The sequence below is a fragment of the Diadema setosum genome, chromosome 4 (assembly GCF_964275005.1).
Source record: "Diadema setosum chromosome 4, eeDiaSeto1, whole genome shotgun sequence".
NCBI lineage: Eukaryota > Metazoa > Echinodermata > Echinoidea > Diadematoida > Diadematidae > Diadema > Diadema setosum.
Window position 1 is genome coordinate 4,826,064 of NC_092688.1, and position 19,393 is coordinate 4,845,456.

Genomic DNA, 19,393 nt, shown 5'->3' on the forward strand with positions numbered 1-19,393 from the left:
GGACTTAATACACCTATGAAGATTGACAGATTTACAAATGTTTCCTCGAAAGTGTGGGAGAGGCATATTACCACCCTGCCATTGCCTCGTCCCTTCTATAGACTTAGTACACTACATGGGGAATGACAATTTCCGGATTTTCCACAAAAAGTGTGCTTCAGATCGCTTTATTTCAATTCTAAAAACTCAAAAGCTCCGTCGAGCGGGAGAGGGTATCCCCCTCCCACATCCTCCCCCTAAGCTCTACCTCACTATACTTTGTACATACACAGAGATGATGCACACTCGGAAAAAGAGCCATTGACATTTCACCGAAAAAAAAAATATTTGTTTAAGTTATTATTTTTGGAAGGGGGCTGCAAAAAATTCAAGTACAGTTGTATTGCACCACACGCAAAAACCTGCATCAAACTGCACCATTTACAACATCAAAATGCAAAAAGTTCTCACCGTGGGAGGGGGACAACCCCATCCAACACCCTTAACCCTCACTCGCTCCGCTTGCTCGGGCTCGGTCGCGTTCATGACATCATCAGTGTAAGAATTAATACAAGAAGTTTATCTAAATGATATCATTCATAGGCACATGGTTCAATAACAATTTACATCAAAATGTACTGCTACCTTAAATAAGTGGGACTGTTTCAAGTCGACAAAACACGCAAAAACCTGCATCAAATTGCACCATTTACAACATCAAAATGCAAAAAGTTCTCACCGTGGGAGGGGGACAACCCCCTCCAACACCCTATAACCCTCGCTCGCTCCGCTTGCTCGGGCTCGGTCGCGTTCATGACATCAGTGTAAAAATTAATACAAGAAGTTTATTTAAATGATACCATTCTATAGCCAAATTGTTCATGAACAATTTACATCAAACCCCCTCCCACACACCCCTCCCACACCCTCCCCCTCGCTCACTCGCTATTGTTTCGTCGCGTTCATAATATTTAGTGTAAATATAAAAACAGGAAGTTTATTTTGATGATAATATTTTATATGTAAATTGTTCAACAATAATCTACATCAAAATATACTGCTACCTTAAACAAGTGGGACTGTTTCGACAAGTTGATAAAACAAGCAAAAACATGCATCGCATTGCACCATTTACAACATCAAAATACAAAAAATTATCACGGGGGAGGGGGGACAACCCCCTCCCACCCCCCCCCCCCCTCTTGCTCGCTCCGTTTGATCGGGCTCGGTCACTTCGCTCCCTCGCATACTAACACCCCCCCCCCCCAAAAAAAAAAAAAAAAAAAAAAAAAAAAAAAAAAAAAAAAAAAGGATAAAATCCTAGCTACGGCGGTGCCCTTTCCCCGCCTGGTTTCCCTAAAAAACCCTCAAAGGTCTGGGGATTGAGAGCTTCCTGAATTCCAAATGTCTGTCCACAAAATCTCGTTACATTATCAAAACGCACCCCCTTGAAAAAAGCTGGTGACGCCCCTGTTTTCGCACTTGAAGCAAGGTTATACATGCACTTCACTTCGATCACTTCTGTTTCTTTTTTACTACAATGTACATTGTACATATTTACTATAAAGTCCTCAATTATTGTACAGTCTTTTCATTTCACAATGTTCTGTTTACCTTATTTTCTGTTATCAAAGGAAGTGAAACATATTATGTTTTGTCGAAAAATGAAATCAACTTTGAATTGGAATTGGAATTGGAATTATGAACCATGTGTATATTTCTGAAAGTGATCAAAGTTGATTATTAGTTGTACCATACAGAAACAATGAAATGAAAAAATGAAATGAAAATGAAAAGTTAAATGAAATCGCTGGCCATTCAATGATGACCATTCAATGATGAAAACAAAATTTTAAAAATACCGACCTTTATCATCATTATTGTCTTGGCCAATTTATGTACAGACTCAGTAATAATATTTGTTGCCGTCTGTTTTCACCCGCATGATTGCGAGAAACCGCTCCTTCCATAAATATGCGACTCGTCACTCTGATGAATTCCATCTACCTTTAACTAGGACTATTTTTATACAATCTATATCTACATTTGCTGGACCTAGATATTGGAATAACCTCTGTAACATTTTAAAGGCGTCCCCAAGTTTAAGTTCTTTTAAGAATAATCTGTAAAAAAAAAGAAAAAGAAAATGACCAGTGTCAAGAATTTATCTCAATCTCATCATGAAACTTGATATTTTGTATATTAACTTTATGAAATCGTAAAATTGTGTTGATCCCGTAATGGTTGCAAAGAATATTGGAAAATCCAACTTTATATTCTGTTAAAATCGCGGCTAAGCAGCTCCATCCATCCACTACCTCTCGTCTGGTTATAGTCTTTATTGTATTTTATGAAGACGTAACTTCGGGCAAACTTGAAGAGAATGATGTCTCGTAAAATGATCAGCTGCTCTGCCTTCATTCTTCAGACGGAAGTAGTCGCACCGTCCAAGGAATCAAGAGGAGAAATTTAGATAATAAGGCGTGATCCGAGAGCTGTAGGATTACATTCTATTCATATATTTATACTTTGACTCCCTATATGTAACAGTAAAGCTTTGTGAAAGTCTCTCGTTCATGGTTCAGGCAGGGATTCAATAACATTCTTCAGAGGCCTACAGCTTTAGTTAGCATCGATGATCGCTTTGTATAGTGTTGTGTAATGATACAGAAAGTTATCACTACCCCCTCCCATTCCACTATGACTGGATATATTCATAACTTTTGAACGGATTGTCCAATTTTCCTCAAACTTTCAATGATGTGTTCTGCTAATATTGCTACATTCTCTCAATCCTTATGTTAATAAAGGTGAACTTGTCCTTTAACCCTATAAAGCCCATACCATATTTTCGTTTGCCACTCCTACATCCTTCACCCGATTTCAACCAAATTTGGTGACTTTTCCTAAAATCTTATTGCGAACATTTTGATGTATAATTTAGCTATGTCCAATATTGTTGGTTGCCATGGCAACCATAAACTGACAACCATGTTCGTCAGATTTTGCATGATTTTCCGTTCCAAGTTCAGTTAACAATATAATAATGGATGAAATGGGGGTTTTCTTGGCTGTAATTTGCTGAAGGACCAAATTGTGAAGTAATTATGGTTGTGAATTACCCTGTAATGGTCTTCTTATTATTTCCTTTATTTTTTATATGACATAGGCATCAAACAATAGATATAATAGAAATAATCGAAAATACAGCATTTTCCAAAGACTACCCTTTTATTTTGTGTTATTTTCACACAAGCTTTGCCGGTAATATCATTTGTATATCATATTATCAATCTGCAAAATCAAAATTTCAATATTTTGGAAATATGAAATGTGATGCCAATATTATGTACCCATTCCAAGCAATACATGATAGGTTTCATATATTTCTTCATATTGTAATGAATAGCGCCCCCACATGTTGACCTTGAGAAATTTCAACCATAACAAATAGTGAAAGTTGACTTGCTTTTCCTTTGTGGTAAATATGAAAATGATTGATATAAAATAAAAACATATATACTGGGGATAAAGAAATACAAAGAAAAAACATGATTTTAGCGTATTTCCTATGTATTTCTTTATATTTTGGTAAATAGCGCCCTCAGTGGATGACCTTGGGAAATTTCAAATGTTGGGTCATGTAGAGTATGAGTTGCTCTACCCACGTGCCAAATATGACGGTCATACATCATATAATAAAGAAGTTATATAGGGGGGCACAATGTGCCCCCCCCCCCCCTTGGGCCTGGAAGGGGTCAAAATAGCTTGGGCTTATATAGGGTTAAATCAAACCCACACGTCCTGCCCTTCCCCCATTGATTACTTAGAATCGTTGTTGAATCTAAAACTAAGAATCTACCTCCTTTATAAAACTAGGCCCGCCTTCATTTCTTTAACAACCAAAGTTTTGCACAATTAAAACCTCTCTTTAACACGAAGACTCCACCCCATTCACCCATTCATAGTATAACCAATGGGTATCATTGAATGTACAGGAGGAGAATTGTATCATGCAGAGAAGAGGACTTGGAATCTGAACCTCGAGGAGAGGGGATCGCTCCCGAACACCTCTCGAACAAATTAAGTGCTCTTCGAAATTAAACTCAACTGTGTCACAAGTCATTGATTAAGTGTATACCTCTCAAAATATAAACCGATCCCAACACAACAATAGTGCAATGAGGACTGCCTTCCTAGTTCCTATACGGTGTGTACTAGCAATATCGCACACAGAAGTACCGTCGTTGAGGGCGTGTAGTATAAGGAGAAAGCTATTTAAAGTATGAAGACAGATCCCCCCCCCCCCTTTTTTTTTCTTGCATAAATACTAGACTTACTGAACTTTTGAATTGTGCTGGGATTATTGGTGAAGAACAAGCTGGATTCAGAGGAAGCTATAGCACATACACTGGATCATATTTTCACATTCCTTGGTCTTATTGATTTGTATTATTTGCATCGTGGTAAGAGAATTTATTGTGCGTTTAAAGACTATCCGAAAGCTTTTGATTTAATTGATAGGTCATCCCTGTGGTATACACTCGTTTCTAATGGTATTAATGGTAACATCATAAGGGTTGTTTATAATATGTATTTAAATGCAAAATCTTGTATAAAGTTGGGATATACTTTGTCCAATTCTTAAGCTTGTAATAAATACGAGTTAGGCAGGGAGAAATTTTGTCTCCTTTACTGTTTGTATAATGTATTTGAATGATTTTGCATATCATGTTACTAGGCATTGATAAGGGTCTTGATATGTGTGCTTTTGAGATTAAGAAAAATGTCTGTAATGATGACATTAAACTGTTTCTACGTCTCTATGTGTTACTGAGTACTTTATGCTGACGATATTATACGATGGCTATGGCTGATTTTGCTGACGAACTGCAGACTGCTTTATCAACTGTACACCAGTACTGTGAGCTTTGGAAATTTGTCTGTTAACAGAAGTAAAACAAAGATTGTTGTATTTTCTCGTGGAAAAGTGCGCAGTTACCCCAAGTTTACTTTTGGCGATATTCACCTTAATGTTTTTGATTGTCATGTACCTCGGAACTACTTTCAATTGTAATGGTTCCATTAATAATGCTGTCAATAAACAGGTTAATCAAGCGAGATGAGCTATGTTTGCTTTACTTTATAGCAAAGCAAACAAATTGTGCTTACCTGTGGATATTCAGTGTGAGCTTTTTGATCAGCTTGTTGTTCCGATTTGTATTGTATGGTAGTGAAGTGTGGGGATTTCAGAAGCTAGATTGTATTGATGATATTTCATAGGAAATTTCTTAAAAGTTTGCTTAAATCAAATCGTGGCATTGCCAAATATGCATGGTGTACGGCGAAATTGGTATAGATCTGCCCTCAAAAGTAGGGTGGCTCATGCGTGCGTATGGTTAATTTTTGGGCAATGGTTAGCCAAGGTAAAATATCTAAACTCTCTTACACCGTCTACAATATGTTACGAAAACTTCATGAAAATTGTAATTTTCATTCAAGATGGATCTTAAATACTAAAAGTATCTTAGACAATTATGGAATGCATTGGGTTAAGTCATCAGTGGACCGTAGAGTAATGATATAGATTATCAAAACTGGAATGAGGAAGTTAACAGAAATCGTTTATGTTTCAATTACAGAATTTTTAAACAGGAAGCTGGTATAGAAAAATATCTGTTAAATTTGGAGGTAGGAGATGGGATATCTTTATGTAAATTTTGATGTGGTAACCATAATCTGCCAGTCGCTAAATGTCGTTATTCATCTGATCTATCTCTTGAAATATGTTCGTTGTGTAGCCTTGAAGTACAGGATGATGAATTTCATTGTTTTGTTGTGTCCGTTTTTCATTGATGAGCGCAGACCTAAATCAGTTTTTTAATGTTAAATCTATTAAGCAACTAAAGAATCTTTCAAAATTTTGTAAAATCATCATCTCACTTGAAGTTCAAGTAATTTTATTTCCCGTTTCAATGCATACATGTTTCTTTTTGTAAACTATAGTATACATTCACCGTAGTTATATAGACCTTTTTAGAATATGTCATGTTATTATACAAATGATGCACAGGATAGAGTGTGCTGCGCCTCGTGCATGTCGCACCATTGTCAATACTCTCGAGCGCGCCGCACCTTCACTAACGCCACGAAATAATCCTGTGCATCATTTGTTTTATAAAATGGGTCGAAAACTAACAGCATTTTTCACGTACCTTTGTGGGTCAATACCAGTCAGCTACATGTAGCACTCGCTCAAGAGTCAAGATGTCCGAAGATGTTCGTCCCAAACATTTACGCACGTCGCACTCGGAAATCCCGCACATATAAGTACTGTACGTATAAGAGTATACGTACGCCACACATGTTATGCACACACAAGAAAGGCCGGCCGGCAGCCCGAACTAGAAGTTGTTTACAGGATTGACAGCGCGTATAGTACGTAGCGCGCGACGCACTTGTAACAACTGATTGAGTGCGCACTGCTAGTGTAAACATTGTGACGTCAGGCCGTGCATGTTAGTGAGAAATTAATACACTCACACGTGACTCATTTCAGCGCTTCCAATTGGCCCTACATTCTTGAACCCATTTTATAAACGCAGTTACGCTATGCGCGATCATTAGGTCCCTGCGCGAGACCTAGTACCCTTACTATACCTAGCTCGTGTGTAGGAATCAACAACAGCGCAGCGGTGTCGTTCGCTACGCGCTGCACGCACTGCTGCTGCACTGCTACAGGCCGGCCTAACGTTAGATTTATCGTTTAGGAAACCTGCACACTTTTCCAAAAGGGAACCGCCGTTACTCTAGTAAAATGCTCGAGAGGGATATAAAACAAATATCGACTGCTTTCTTTCGGGCCATGGTAAAAGTATTTGACCTCGGTGATTTCTCAACAGTGCCATGTCCCTCGACTTCGTCTCGGGACATAGCACTGACCTGTTGAGAAATCACCTCGGTGCAAATAGTTTTACCATCTCCCTCATTGAATTGAATTTATTCATTTCATTTCCATTTACATTTACATTTTACATTTACATTGCATTTACATTGCATTTACATTGCATTTGCATTTTTCATTTACATTGCATTGCATTGATGATTACATGTTGACACATAATATTACAGTAATATAACAACATGAATTAACAGAATATAGCGTTACTATACAAAACGGAAATGGGGTGACCCAACTAAAAGCATAGCTTGTAAAATTTGTAGGTCACCATTCAACGAGTAATATTCAGAATTATGTACAGAGTGATTGAGAATATAACATATATACAGACTCCTGAAACATACTTACATAACTTATACATATACACATCTTAAAGATAGTAAACATGAAAGAGAAAGAGAGGGAGAGAACGAGAGAAATAGAGGAAATAAAGTGAGAACCAAAGGGGGAGAGAGGAGGAAGAAAAAAGAAAAAAAAAGAGAAGATAAACAATGGAATTAGAATGAATAGGAATACCACATGAATGATATACCATATAAAAATGATATAAGATTACCTTATCGGGTAAAAGTGTCCAGATATTTGGTATAGGATTATAAAAAAAAAAAACTGGTTACATCGTAACATATTTACTCAAAAGGCTTAGTTTTAATTTGTATTTGAATGTTTTGAGGCTTATGGTTTGTTGAAGAGAATAGTCTAAAGAATTCCAATATTTTGGTCCAGCGAAAGCAAGTGTATTGTGTTTAAAATTGGTTCTAATGGATGGCAGGTGGTAAGAAGAAGACTGCCGAGTGTATTAATTGTGCACTTGTTGATTTATAACAAAAAGTGACGAAATGACTTGTGGAAATTCAGAATCCTTCGAGCTGTACATAATGGATCCTAGATTCATAAAATATATATCCTGTACTTTTAGTAATTTATTTTCATAGAAGAGTTCATTAGTGTGAGACCCTCAGCAGCAGTCGATATTTGTATATTAATCAATTCTTGCCTTTACTTGTCTGCTGTTCAAGCAGCTGAGCTATTATACGTATTTTTCTATAAAACCTATAGTTTGGACTGCACATTCTTGACAACAGCAGCAGGGCTGTATCTTTGCCCCAATGTAGATGAGACATGCAGATGACGTGTGTCTTACTAGTCCCAGGTAAGGTCACTGGGACCAAAAGAGAGCCAGGTAGAATCGCCAAGCGCACTACACCTCGCTCACCGCGCGCTCTCGCAGACGTGCGCTTATTGGTTGAAAACGTAAACGTAAACGTACGTGCATGATATGAGCGCGATATGCGCTGCATGCGCATATAATGTACGGGGTGTCATATGGCATACTAGTACAGGTACTAGTAGTTGATCCGTCGAATTCTAGTTTATGACACATAAACGCATCACAGAAGTGTTTCCCTGCTGTTGTACGACAAGTATCTGCAGTTATGGCATCCTTAGTGACGGAAGTGCTGATGAACACAGGTAACGTATCCGTAAACGCACTGTCTATTGTTTTTACGGCATCCCTGTTTTAACCTTAATAACCGTCGCGTCGATAATAAACATAGGCCTACAACTCGTAGGAATATACCGGTCCCACCTATTGCATTTCATGTTGTGACTCTGACTTGACTTTGGTGTGTGTGTGTAGAAACTACATTACCGGTAGGGCCTACAGCATCGAGCATGTAACTGGTAAAATTTACTGGTAGGGTTCTAGTAGTAAACTTAACGTAGAAACAGATCTAGGCGCAAGTTTGACCGACAAGTATGTCTAATTCCGCGAAAAACTTCTCATTTATAATAATGACATTTGCTGGGTCAGTTTTTCGCTTCTTTACTACTAGTTTTCAGGCATAGATTAGACACCATTTTTGTCATGATACATAGACACAAACATACATTGTGATTGTACGCTATTGCGACGGTTTCTATCGTTTTGATTGAACGCAACTTCGACCCAGTTCCCCCCACATAAAAATGGTTATTATTATTTTTTCCAGCTTGGTTTTCAAACCAATCTGGAAAAAAAAATATATAGGCCTATACAGGATTAATCAGTCAACATTTTGACTCACCTCTTCCACTGTTTCCTCCTGTTTTCTGGTTGTTTCCTCCACTTCTTTGACTTTGCAGCGTTCCCCAATTCATCACCGATCACCGCCTTCGTTTGAAAAATGACCGCACGAACGTCTATGGCAAGCCAAATGCTCCATACAATCACTATTTAAGGCCAAGTAAAAAAAGAAACCAGTTTCTCGTCCTCGCGCGCATCGATTTTGGCCGCCGCATCGATTTTTTTACTATTTACTATTTTCAAAATGGCGCTGAAAATACCAAGAAATTCATAATTCTCGTCCCAGCCCGCTCCCCGCCCGCTTCGATTTTCAGTTGCCGCATCGACTTTTTTGATATTTACTATTTTTTCGGCCGCCGAAAAAAAAAAATCGACAATTCACCTACCAATCGTGATGTGTCATTTCTAATTACGCCTTGCGTCCTCTACTTAGCTGGAGTACTGCTGTAGCTTCTGTAGTGCATGTAATAACGCATGCATTTCACACTGCGAGCTCGGCAAGAAGGAATGACCCACAAAGCAGTCGAACTGTAGTAGTTGGATGATGTCTAGCCCGACCAGACACTGTTACGCTATGCGAAAACAGCGTCTGACGAGCGCGGCATGCAGCCTCAAAGTGAGGAACCTCAACACAACTACAAAACTTAGGAAAATATATACTTTTCTCCTTTAAACAGAATACTTTACTCACGTTAAATGCATGTTTCTATTACAGAAGAATAGTTCGCCACACTGGGTCCATGGAGACCACTTGCGATAAGTCCGTGGAACAAATAAAATGACACTTTCTGGCGCAATTCCATGGTACGTCGACGTACCATGTACAGCGACTGTGCTGTGTTCAAGTGTATAGTTAGGCCTGGCGTGAAAGATTGTGTACCGTGTGGACATGCTGGATATGATGATCAATTTCGGTAAATTTCATTGCGTACATTTGAATACTGATAGCATCAGATGTAGAGTAAATATTGAAGAGTATACTCGATGAGTTTGAGGTGACAAAAATGATGTTAAGTATCAAAATTCAAAGCTATCGTGATACGATTACGTCGCTCTCCTAGTGGTTGGTGGTCGCGCGCGTACAGCCCTGTCGCGACGTACCATGTACAGCGACTGGGCTGTGTATAGTTAGATGATGTCGGGCGCCGGCCTGGGCTTTGTTGATATCTACAGTGCACTCGGTACGTCGTGAACGCGATAGCGGCAACATTTTTTGCGAACAGTCGCTGATATTCCACGCATATTTCGCGCATTGTTCGTATTTTCCCCCGTTTCTCATATTTTAAGCGGATGAATTGTACTGTACAAATGCTTGTGAGGATTGTATCGAGTTTGTATGTATACATTTTCATGTCATTGTGACTATGTGCATGTGTGTGCAGTGTCGGAAGGTACGGTGCCAGTGCAGTGGCCGTGCCGGCGCGGCCGCGTATGTGTGTCTGTAGCTGTCAGGGTCCCCATCCCTCTGTTCTGTCAGCTTTCTGCACGCACGCATGAACACATTCGAATGTGTAGAGGCCCAAACACTCTGCACTAACGTTGCATCTGACGGCGATGTATTGTTCTATTTTGAAGAGAAAATGAATGCGCTTTTCCAGCAAATGTAGAATTATTAAATGGGTGTATCTACAAAATAAATAACTTTTCCATGGATTCTGGTTGGTCTCGTATTTCTGCGGGATATTTTTCTTTACGATGTAAATTCATCACGGACACGGCCGTGAGTCGTATCACCTGTAGTGTGATACAATCATTCATCATCCAAATGATTAGTGATTATCAAATGTCTTTTTAGAACATGAAGAAACATCTTTAAATGTTTAATGCTATAATGCCATATCAGTATCATTTTGACATCCATCTGCAATTGTACCAGCCAGTTTCCAGTTGAATGTGCTACAATTGTGCTGTGAAGAGATGCAGATACATACTAGCCCGACCAGACGTTGTTAATACGCTACGCGAATAACTATGTACAGCGGCGACTGGGCTGTGTATAGTTAGATACATACCAACTGTGTGGACACAAAAAGTCACAAACACAATGATAAATAAAGCAGTGTTTTGAATATCATGGAATTTATTTCAGTCGTACTCGTACATTTGTTGATAGAATGATACCTGTTTCAATTAATAGCACACATCAAAATTGCAAGTACACTGGTATCAGAAATGCCATTACAACACTAAATACCAGTATCAAGATGGTCATTTTCCCTTGACATCTGTAGTGGAAAGAAAAAGCAAATGTATTTCTGCATGCATGAAGTTTCATTTCAAGTATGGTATTTGTTTGAAAATGCACAGAGTGCAGGCAAGACATACACTTGGGACCTGGTCTCTCATAACACAGCTACCAGAGTGATATTTCATTTCATAAATTGGATATAGAAAATAGTAAAGCCCTCTCTCGTTACCTTTCTCAGAATTACCGGACGAGAAACACGTATTACTTTCATTTTGACAATCCTCGAAAAAATAGTAAGATATCAAATAGTAAGGACCTCCCTCATCGCCTTGCTCAAAAAACCCGGACGAGAAACTACTTTCTTTTTTTACTTGGCCTAAAAATTAAGTATTATCGAGTATATCGGTACACTTGGGTTTATTGACTACAGTACTAACGTTAGTAAGTTATTCGAGCGCTAAATTTAACTTCGTAATATTGTGAATGAGCAATTAATCCTGTATTATATTTTTTTCCAGATTGGTTTGAAAACCAAAGCTGGAAAAAATAATAGCCATTTTTATGCGGGGGGAACTGGGTCAAAGTTGCGTTCAATCAAAACGATTGAAACCGTCGCAATAGTGTATGTATCAATGGTGTCTGTCTAAAGAAGCAAAAAACTGACCCAGCAAATATGTCATTATTATAAATGAGAAGTTTTTCGCGGAATTAGACATACTTGTCGGTTAAGGCGCAAGTGTACTTTCACACCTGTTTGTCAAATGATCTCCAAATAGATCTCTATACACAAATTCACCCTTAAACTTGTTATTCAGTAACCTAAACATGGTCATACTCAACAGATCTGGGTCTCCAAAAGTCAAATAGAACTCTCAGAAGTCAAGTTTTAATGCTTTTAGTATATAAATATGCAAATGTCAGAAAATCATTGCAAAATCTTGATTGCTTGAAATACTGCTAGAGCTGTACACAAGAAGCACCGTATGAAATTGACTGAAAGATCAGTCTGTATCTGGTCGTCGGGGATATGTTCTGCGGAGACTGTCTGGCTTCACGGATCCCCTCCTAAGTCCTATACCATGTATACAGACCGAAGGCAAAGGCTATGAATAGTATGATGCTGGCTCCTGATCCTGTAGGGATGCTCTGCCAGTGGTCGCGCACAGACCAAACGTTAAGATAAACCAAATTTCAGACAGCTTTTTTACATTCAAACAAGTTTGACATGACATGACACATTATGCAGCAATATTTGGGGTAACTTTCTCACATTGTGCAATCGAAATACAGTAACGTAGGTTAAATCGCAGAAATTTGTATCCATATCGCAACATCGCTGTTCGCTAGCTGTTGTAAGTTGCTATTTTGAATCTGTTAGCCAATCACATGCGAGGTACATGTTTTAATAAAAATCCACATAGAAATCTACCTTGCATGTGATTGGCTAACGGAATCATATGTTGAAGAGCTTGTTACGACCCTACTGACGGGCTGTGCATATTTTTTTCTCAAAAACTCTACCAAAATGTTGGATATATCATCAATTTGATAAGTGCAATGCATTCTTGAAATGTTGATTTTGCTATACAGGTTTAAATTTGCCGATCTAGAGCTGTGAATTAGACGCAATCGAGAAGGATGAGGTACCTCACCAAATTCTCTATATAGAGACAGACGAGACAGTGGTTAGAGCTTCCCCACAGCGATGCATAGTACAAGCTTCCGTCTGTCTCCGGAGGAGAGCGATAACATCAGAAACATAAAAGACTCCTCCGGACAGATGGATTTTTCTGTCAAAATACGTACGTTCAGCGCATGCACCTAGGGTCGATCATTAAATTGGTCTGAATGTAGCCACACACCGGCTTTTTCTATGGTGTCGTTGAAAAGCAAAAATTTGTTTTTTCTCTTTTTCTCGGCCAAGTCTTGCGTTAGCGGTTGGTTGCAGCTTCAAAATGGTTGAGCATGTGTGCGAGTGTGTGCTGCCACTTATATCTTTCTCTTTCTTTTCTATGTATTCTTCTTTCATTTTCAGGTAGAATCTATACCTAAATTTCCCTTTCCCTTTCCTTCTTTGTGGTTTTCCTCTTGTTTAACTTTCTCAATTTTCTGTTTAACTGTACTTTCTTGCTAATTGTTCTTTGTTTCCTTCATGGGTTGTTTTTTCCTCCAACTACAAGGATCTTTCCTTTCTATCCTCACCAATATCTTTTTATGTGTCTTTCTAACAAATCCTTTTCTTTATTTCCTTTTCAACCGTTATAATTCGTTCTTTCCTTCCTATTCATCTCTGCGTTCATCCAGTTTTAATTCATCTCTCATTCTTACCTCGTGCTTTTCTGTTTTCAATCTATATTTTCTCTTTGCTTTCCTCTTTTCTTTTCAAACATATCGATTTCTCCCTTGCTTGTCTTTATAATGCAAGTTTCTCTTCTTTCTTTCCTTCAATTATCTTTTATAGTGTACTCACTATTTTGTCAACCTTTTGTTTCATTTTTTCTTTTTTTTTTCTTTCATTTCCTTTCCCCCTGTATCCTAGCCATATAGGCTTTACTTAGTATTATATTCTTTCACCCATCCCTTGTCTTATTACCACATTTTTCACAATCTTCTTCCATGCACACTCATAAACACACACACACACACACACACACACACACACACACAACATGAACAACCCCAATCCTCAATCGCTCCAGCGACTCGGTACAAGCTGGGAGAAAGGTGAAAAGTATTATCTTTTCAAAGTAATCAAAACTTGCTCAGATCGCTGTGAGATAGCTACATTCAGATCATTCAAATTCATGAAATTCTTCCATCGAGATGTTTTTCACTGCAACTGATCGACAAATTGCCCTGATACATCGACATAAATAAGCTCTGAAGTGACAGTGTTTTAGTATTAGCCATGATAAAAAAAATCATGGGCATACGTACTCGAGCAGGATTCGAACCTAAGACCTCCTGATCTCCGGAAAGGCGTCATCTCCACAAGACCACTGAGCTTCCGCCCAACAGCAAGTGTTGGTTCTAATCCTTATAGTATGCAGCAGGTACTGCGTAATTATTCAAATTCATGGAATGACTCAGCACTCAAGCTACTCGAGTAGGTACATACGCCCATTATATGGGGACATGATGCTGCATGTTGACAGAAGATTTCAACTCTAATCTTTCCATTGAGGTAATTTTTCAGGTCAGCATAATACTTGCAATAAACATGAATTTCGTACCTGGTTCCGTTCCTGTATGAGCTGACGCCACGGGAACCTGGTATACCAGGTTCCCGTACGTACGCATAAGGACCTGGTAAAATAGGAATAAAAATTTGCCTCTCCTAATCATAGGACCAATGATTTTCTTTTGTATCGGCAGTAGATAGCTCAAATTCTGCATGCCCAGAAAATCACCAGAAATAATAGCTTATTTCTAATCACTCACATAAATTTGAGCCCAAAGGTTTTTAGAAGCATTGACATTGATGTCAACTTTCGTGTCGTTCCTCGAAACAATTTGCTCTTCGCAAGCAGTAGCTGTTTTTTAATATACATGTATGCTGCCTGCACATTCTGAAACTGAGGTTGGCCATTTGATTTTATTGCAACATATCTTTCAAGTAACTGGGAGCTAAAAATCAATATACAGAATGCTTCATCATAGCAAGTTAGAAAAAAAAGTTTAATATAAAAAGTGCAGTTTCTGAAGCATACAGTCGTACACGAACACACACAGACACGGATGGACACACACACACATGCGTGTGCACATTTCTCAACCGACTTCTTTCTACTTGCCGTAATCATCAATTTTTAGCTTCCGATTAGTTAAAGATATGTACATCGCATGATATTAGATGGCTAACTTCAGTTTCAGATTGTAAAGGCAGCATATGTCATGATCGCTTGCAAAATTGGTGAAGAGTGTTTTTAGCAGTGACATGAAAGTCAATGTCAATATCAATGCTTCGAAAACTGATTTGGTTTTACTTTTTGGGTGATATTGGAAATGAGCTATGAAGTAACTCCTGTGATATTGGTGCAATTTGGTGAAGTGGAATTCAAGATATCTACATGGATATGAAGGTATATTAGCGGCATCTCTGATGATATACTACCATAATTGCTAATCCAACGCGTCATGTTCCTTTCTCTTGTGTGTAGTGAAAAGTTATTATTTTCATTTAGTAATAATCTTACTTACAATGGCAGCACACAATGACCACATAATTCAGTGAAGGCTGAACTGGCCTGATGCATTGTCTACAGAAGATTTTTTTTTTTTTGTCCCCGCCGAACGAGTTCGAGCAGGGGACTATGAAACGGGCTCCGTACGTGTGTGTGTCCGTGTGTCCGTCCGTGTGTCCGTCCGTGCGTCCGTGTGTCCGTGCGTCCGTGTGTGATCAAAATGTTCAAAATGCTACTCCTTCGCCATTTCTAACCCGATTTTGATTCTGTTTGCTTTATATGATAGCACTACATAGGAGCTTTGAAACTTCTATACAGAATTTCAGTTGTGACCTTTGACCTTGACCTTTGACCTATATTGTACATTTTGCTTCAAAATGCTACTCCTTCGCCATTTGTAACCCGATTTCGATTCCGTTTGCTTTATATGATGGCACTAGGTGAGGGCTTCAAAACTTCTACACAGAATTTTGACCTTTGACTTCTTTGACCTTTGACCTTGATTTTTGACCTATATTGTACTTTTTTGCTACAAAATGCTACTCCTTCGCCATTTGTAACCCGATTTCAATTCCGTTTGCTTCATGTGATGGCACTAGGTGAGGGCTTCAAAACTTCTACACGGAATTTTGACCTTTGACTTCTTTGACCTTTGACCTTGATTTTTTACCTATATTGTACTTTTTTGCTACCAAATGCTACTCCTTCGCCATTTGTAACCCGATTTCGATTCCGTTTGCTTTAAGTGATGGCACTAGGTGAGGGCTTCAAAACTTCTACACAGAATTTTGACCTTTGACTTCTTTGACCTTTGACCTTGATTTTTGACCTGTATTGTACATTTTGCTACCAAATGCTACTCCTTCGCCATTTCTAACCCGATTTCGATTCTGTTTGCTTTATGTGATGGCACTAGGTGAGGGCTTCAAAACTTCTACACAGAATTTTGACCTTTGACTTCTTTGACCTTTGACCTTGATTTTTTTACCTATATTGTACATTGGCTACAAAATGCTACTCCTTCGTCATTTCTAACCCGATTTCGATTCCGTTTGCTTTATGTGATGGCACTAGGTGAGGGCTTCAAAACTTCTACATAGAATTTTGACCCTTGACTTCTTTCACCTTTGACCTTGATCTTTTTACCTATATTGTACATTTTGCTACTAAATGCTACTTCCGGCGGGGACATATTTTACGCACCGCGTAATTTCTACTTTTCCTTGTTTGTCCCATGTGACAGGCTTATTGGAGAAGGAAGACCTAGCCACACGTATCGATAAAGTCTCCACGCAGATCAATGAGTTGAAAACTGAGATCAATCTGGCTCAACGTCAGCGCTATGTGGACCTCACTCCCTCTATGGACAACATTGGAAAGCTCCACGCCCGTGTCAAGAGCCTGGATGCTGAAATGCAAGATCTCAGCAACAAGTTACAGGTGATCTTAAAGCAACAACAACAAAATCAAACAAATAGAGCGAGACATCACTTTGGTCCCAATCTTTAAGTTGCACAAGATTGCTAGTATACCAAAATTGTAGGGTACTTCATGAGCCTTTCGCCATGAAGCTTTATTAACATATATATAGGTATGTAATGATGAATTTTGTCTGCAGGATAGCAATGTATGTACACATAGTATGTGGACTATTTTTCTTTTATAACGAAGCTTTATAAGATGGTACGTTGAAAGTCATTCAGATCAATATTTTGTAAGGATTCTGTGCAGAGGTTCCAATACAAAGCATGAATTTACACATTATTCCAGGTTTTTTTTATTGCTTCTCTCCCCCCCCCCTCCCTTTTGAGTTTACTTATCCCAGTGATAATGTTCAAGACAAAATTTAAGAAAAAACCAGGAATAAAGCTTCTCTTAGTGAAGGGGTATCCCCTGAAGCAAGCATAACAGGTTGGGGCAGGTATTACATCCTGTACGTATAAAGCATATAATGGGCAGACATTAAGATGATTATAGCACATGTGTGTTGGGTAGTGGTTTTTAACATTGTACATCAGGACCCATGAGAAAGCTATCCTGGACCAATGACTAGGGGTATTTCATTTTGTTATAGAAGTAAGATATTATATAGACTCTGCACAATGTAAATACACATCTAGCGCTGGACCAGTATCTGGGTGAAAAAGTACTATGTAAACTGTTATTTTTTGCGAGGGTTCAATTTTCGCGAACTTTGCAAATCACTGTTGGACCGCAAATTTAACAACACATGAAAATGTCACTGTGTCATTGAGTAATAGTGCACTTCTGATATCATGGTGTCAATTCAAGAAAATAACATCTCGCGAAAATGTCCATGATCTCATTCGCATAAATATCTGTACGCAAAAAAATAACAGCTTATAAAGTATGTTTTTGTAAGTTCAAAACATTTGTCATCCTTTCATACATTATAGTATTTGACTGCATTTAATGACATTTGACTTTGCTGAAATATCATTAACCAACTTGGACCCATGAGCTATAAAAACATAAATACAGTGTATATAAACAAAGAATGTATACATACCATGATAGCTTTGTTGGACATTAAATATGCAATGTTACAGTGAAATTAATTTCAATGACAAATGGCATTGTGGTTCTAATAATAGTATGTTAACTCCTGTGACTTGCATCCTTCCCTCCTTGATCTTAGGGAGATATAAGTGTGAAGCTGAGGACATCAACGAGTGATGTCCAGGAGCTGACCAAAGAGATGGACAAGTCAAATGCTACCATAGCCGTCCTTGTCAGTCTCTGCGAGGTGAGTCCAATGGATTTCTGTGTGTTTGATAAAACTCCTGTAAGTCCACCATCCGACGTCCTGCAAGTGAACTCAGGTCATGCTTTGTTTGCTTATCTTTGCGCCTTGACATATCTGCCCCCCCCCCCCCCCCCCACGGAAGAAAGCAGTAACTGCATAGCTGCTGAGCTGAGATAAATGCGATTTTGTGTTTTTTGCAGATTCTTTAAAAACACAGGAACATTCAAAAATAATTTTGTGGTATGATTATGCACCATACCTAGTTGTCTATAAACAATACCTAGGAAAAAATTATGTTTCCGTTATTTTTTAAATGTTATTTAGGAAAATGCAGTTACTGCGGTGGCTCACCCTTTATTCTGGGTCGTTTCCCCACGGAAAAAAGCAGTAACTGCAGACGGCCAGGAGTCTGCTGTTTTCCCCATGGAAAAAAGCAGTAACTGCACATGCCACATGACCATACACGTAGGAGGAGAATTATTGTTACCACCACCAGGTTATAAAGTTCTTCTACTTTCTGGTTAGTCTAGATCTATAAGATCTAGGACCTAACGCTAGACCTAGACTAGGTCTTGCAGATTGAATGGCATTCTGTGTAAAAATAAGGTAATTGAAGTTGAACTTTGAAGTGCCCGGCCTGGCCCCTAACACATGACCCTGAAGTCCGGACTAGACAATAACCGTTAAAGTCAAGTCTCTTCGTCTTAGATCCTAGACGAACTCTGACGTTACACTTAAGCTAGACTACAGATCTATGCCCAATGTTAGTGCTAGACCTAGATCTATTACGTTAGATTAGGCCTAGGTACCCTACTGACATTTTGTCTAACACTAAACAGTTAACAATAGATTAGACTCTAGATCTACTCTGTAACGTTAGATCTGGTAGACCTAACTTTAGGGCCTACATCTAATGTTAGACTAACGTTAGTGTATTAATACTAGTGCTCATCTCCCTTCAATATATTTTCAGCTCACCTAGATTTTCTGGTTCTGGCCAAAGCCATGGCTACCATGACTTTTCCTCTGCAATTCATGATAGATTTACAGGCATGCCTGGACCGCAGAAACTGTGTGACAGCATGGTTAGCACTGGCATGATCACTCAGACTGTGACCTGCAATATGCAATACTGTGCAAGTGATGACTGTGATGTGATGCAATGTTTAGCTAGTTACTATATGCATGCTGCAGAATTTATGCGCATGCAGCTAGCTGCACGCGTATTCTGCACTCTGAGCGCGCC

The 19,393-nt window shown here is 38.7% G+C and overlaps 1 protein-coding gene across 1 annotated transcript in view; it reads left to right on the forward strand.

Moving 5' to 3' along the window:
- The first annotated feature begins 8,306 nt into the window (after nt 1-8,306).
- LOC140227522 (centromere/kinetochore protein zw10 homolog) overlaps nt 8,307-19,393 on the forward strand; it is a 34,535-nt gene continuing 23,448 nt past the window's right edge. The window contains exons 1-3 of the mRNA XM_072307924.1: nt 8,307-8,413; nt 16,624-16,820; nt 18,040-18,147. Coding sequence (XP_072164025.1) covers nt 8,377-8,413; nt 16,624-16,820; nt 18,040-18,147 — 342 coding nt within the window. The 5' untranslated portion in view covers nt 8,307-8,376. The remainder of the gene's footprint in view (nt 8,414-16,623; nt 16,821-18,039; nt 18,148-19,393) is intronic.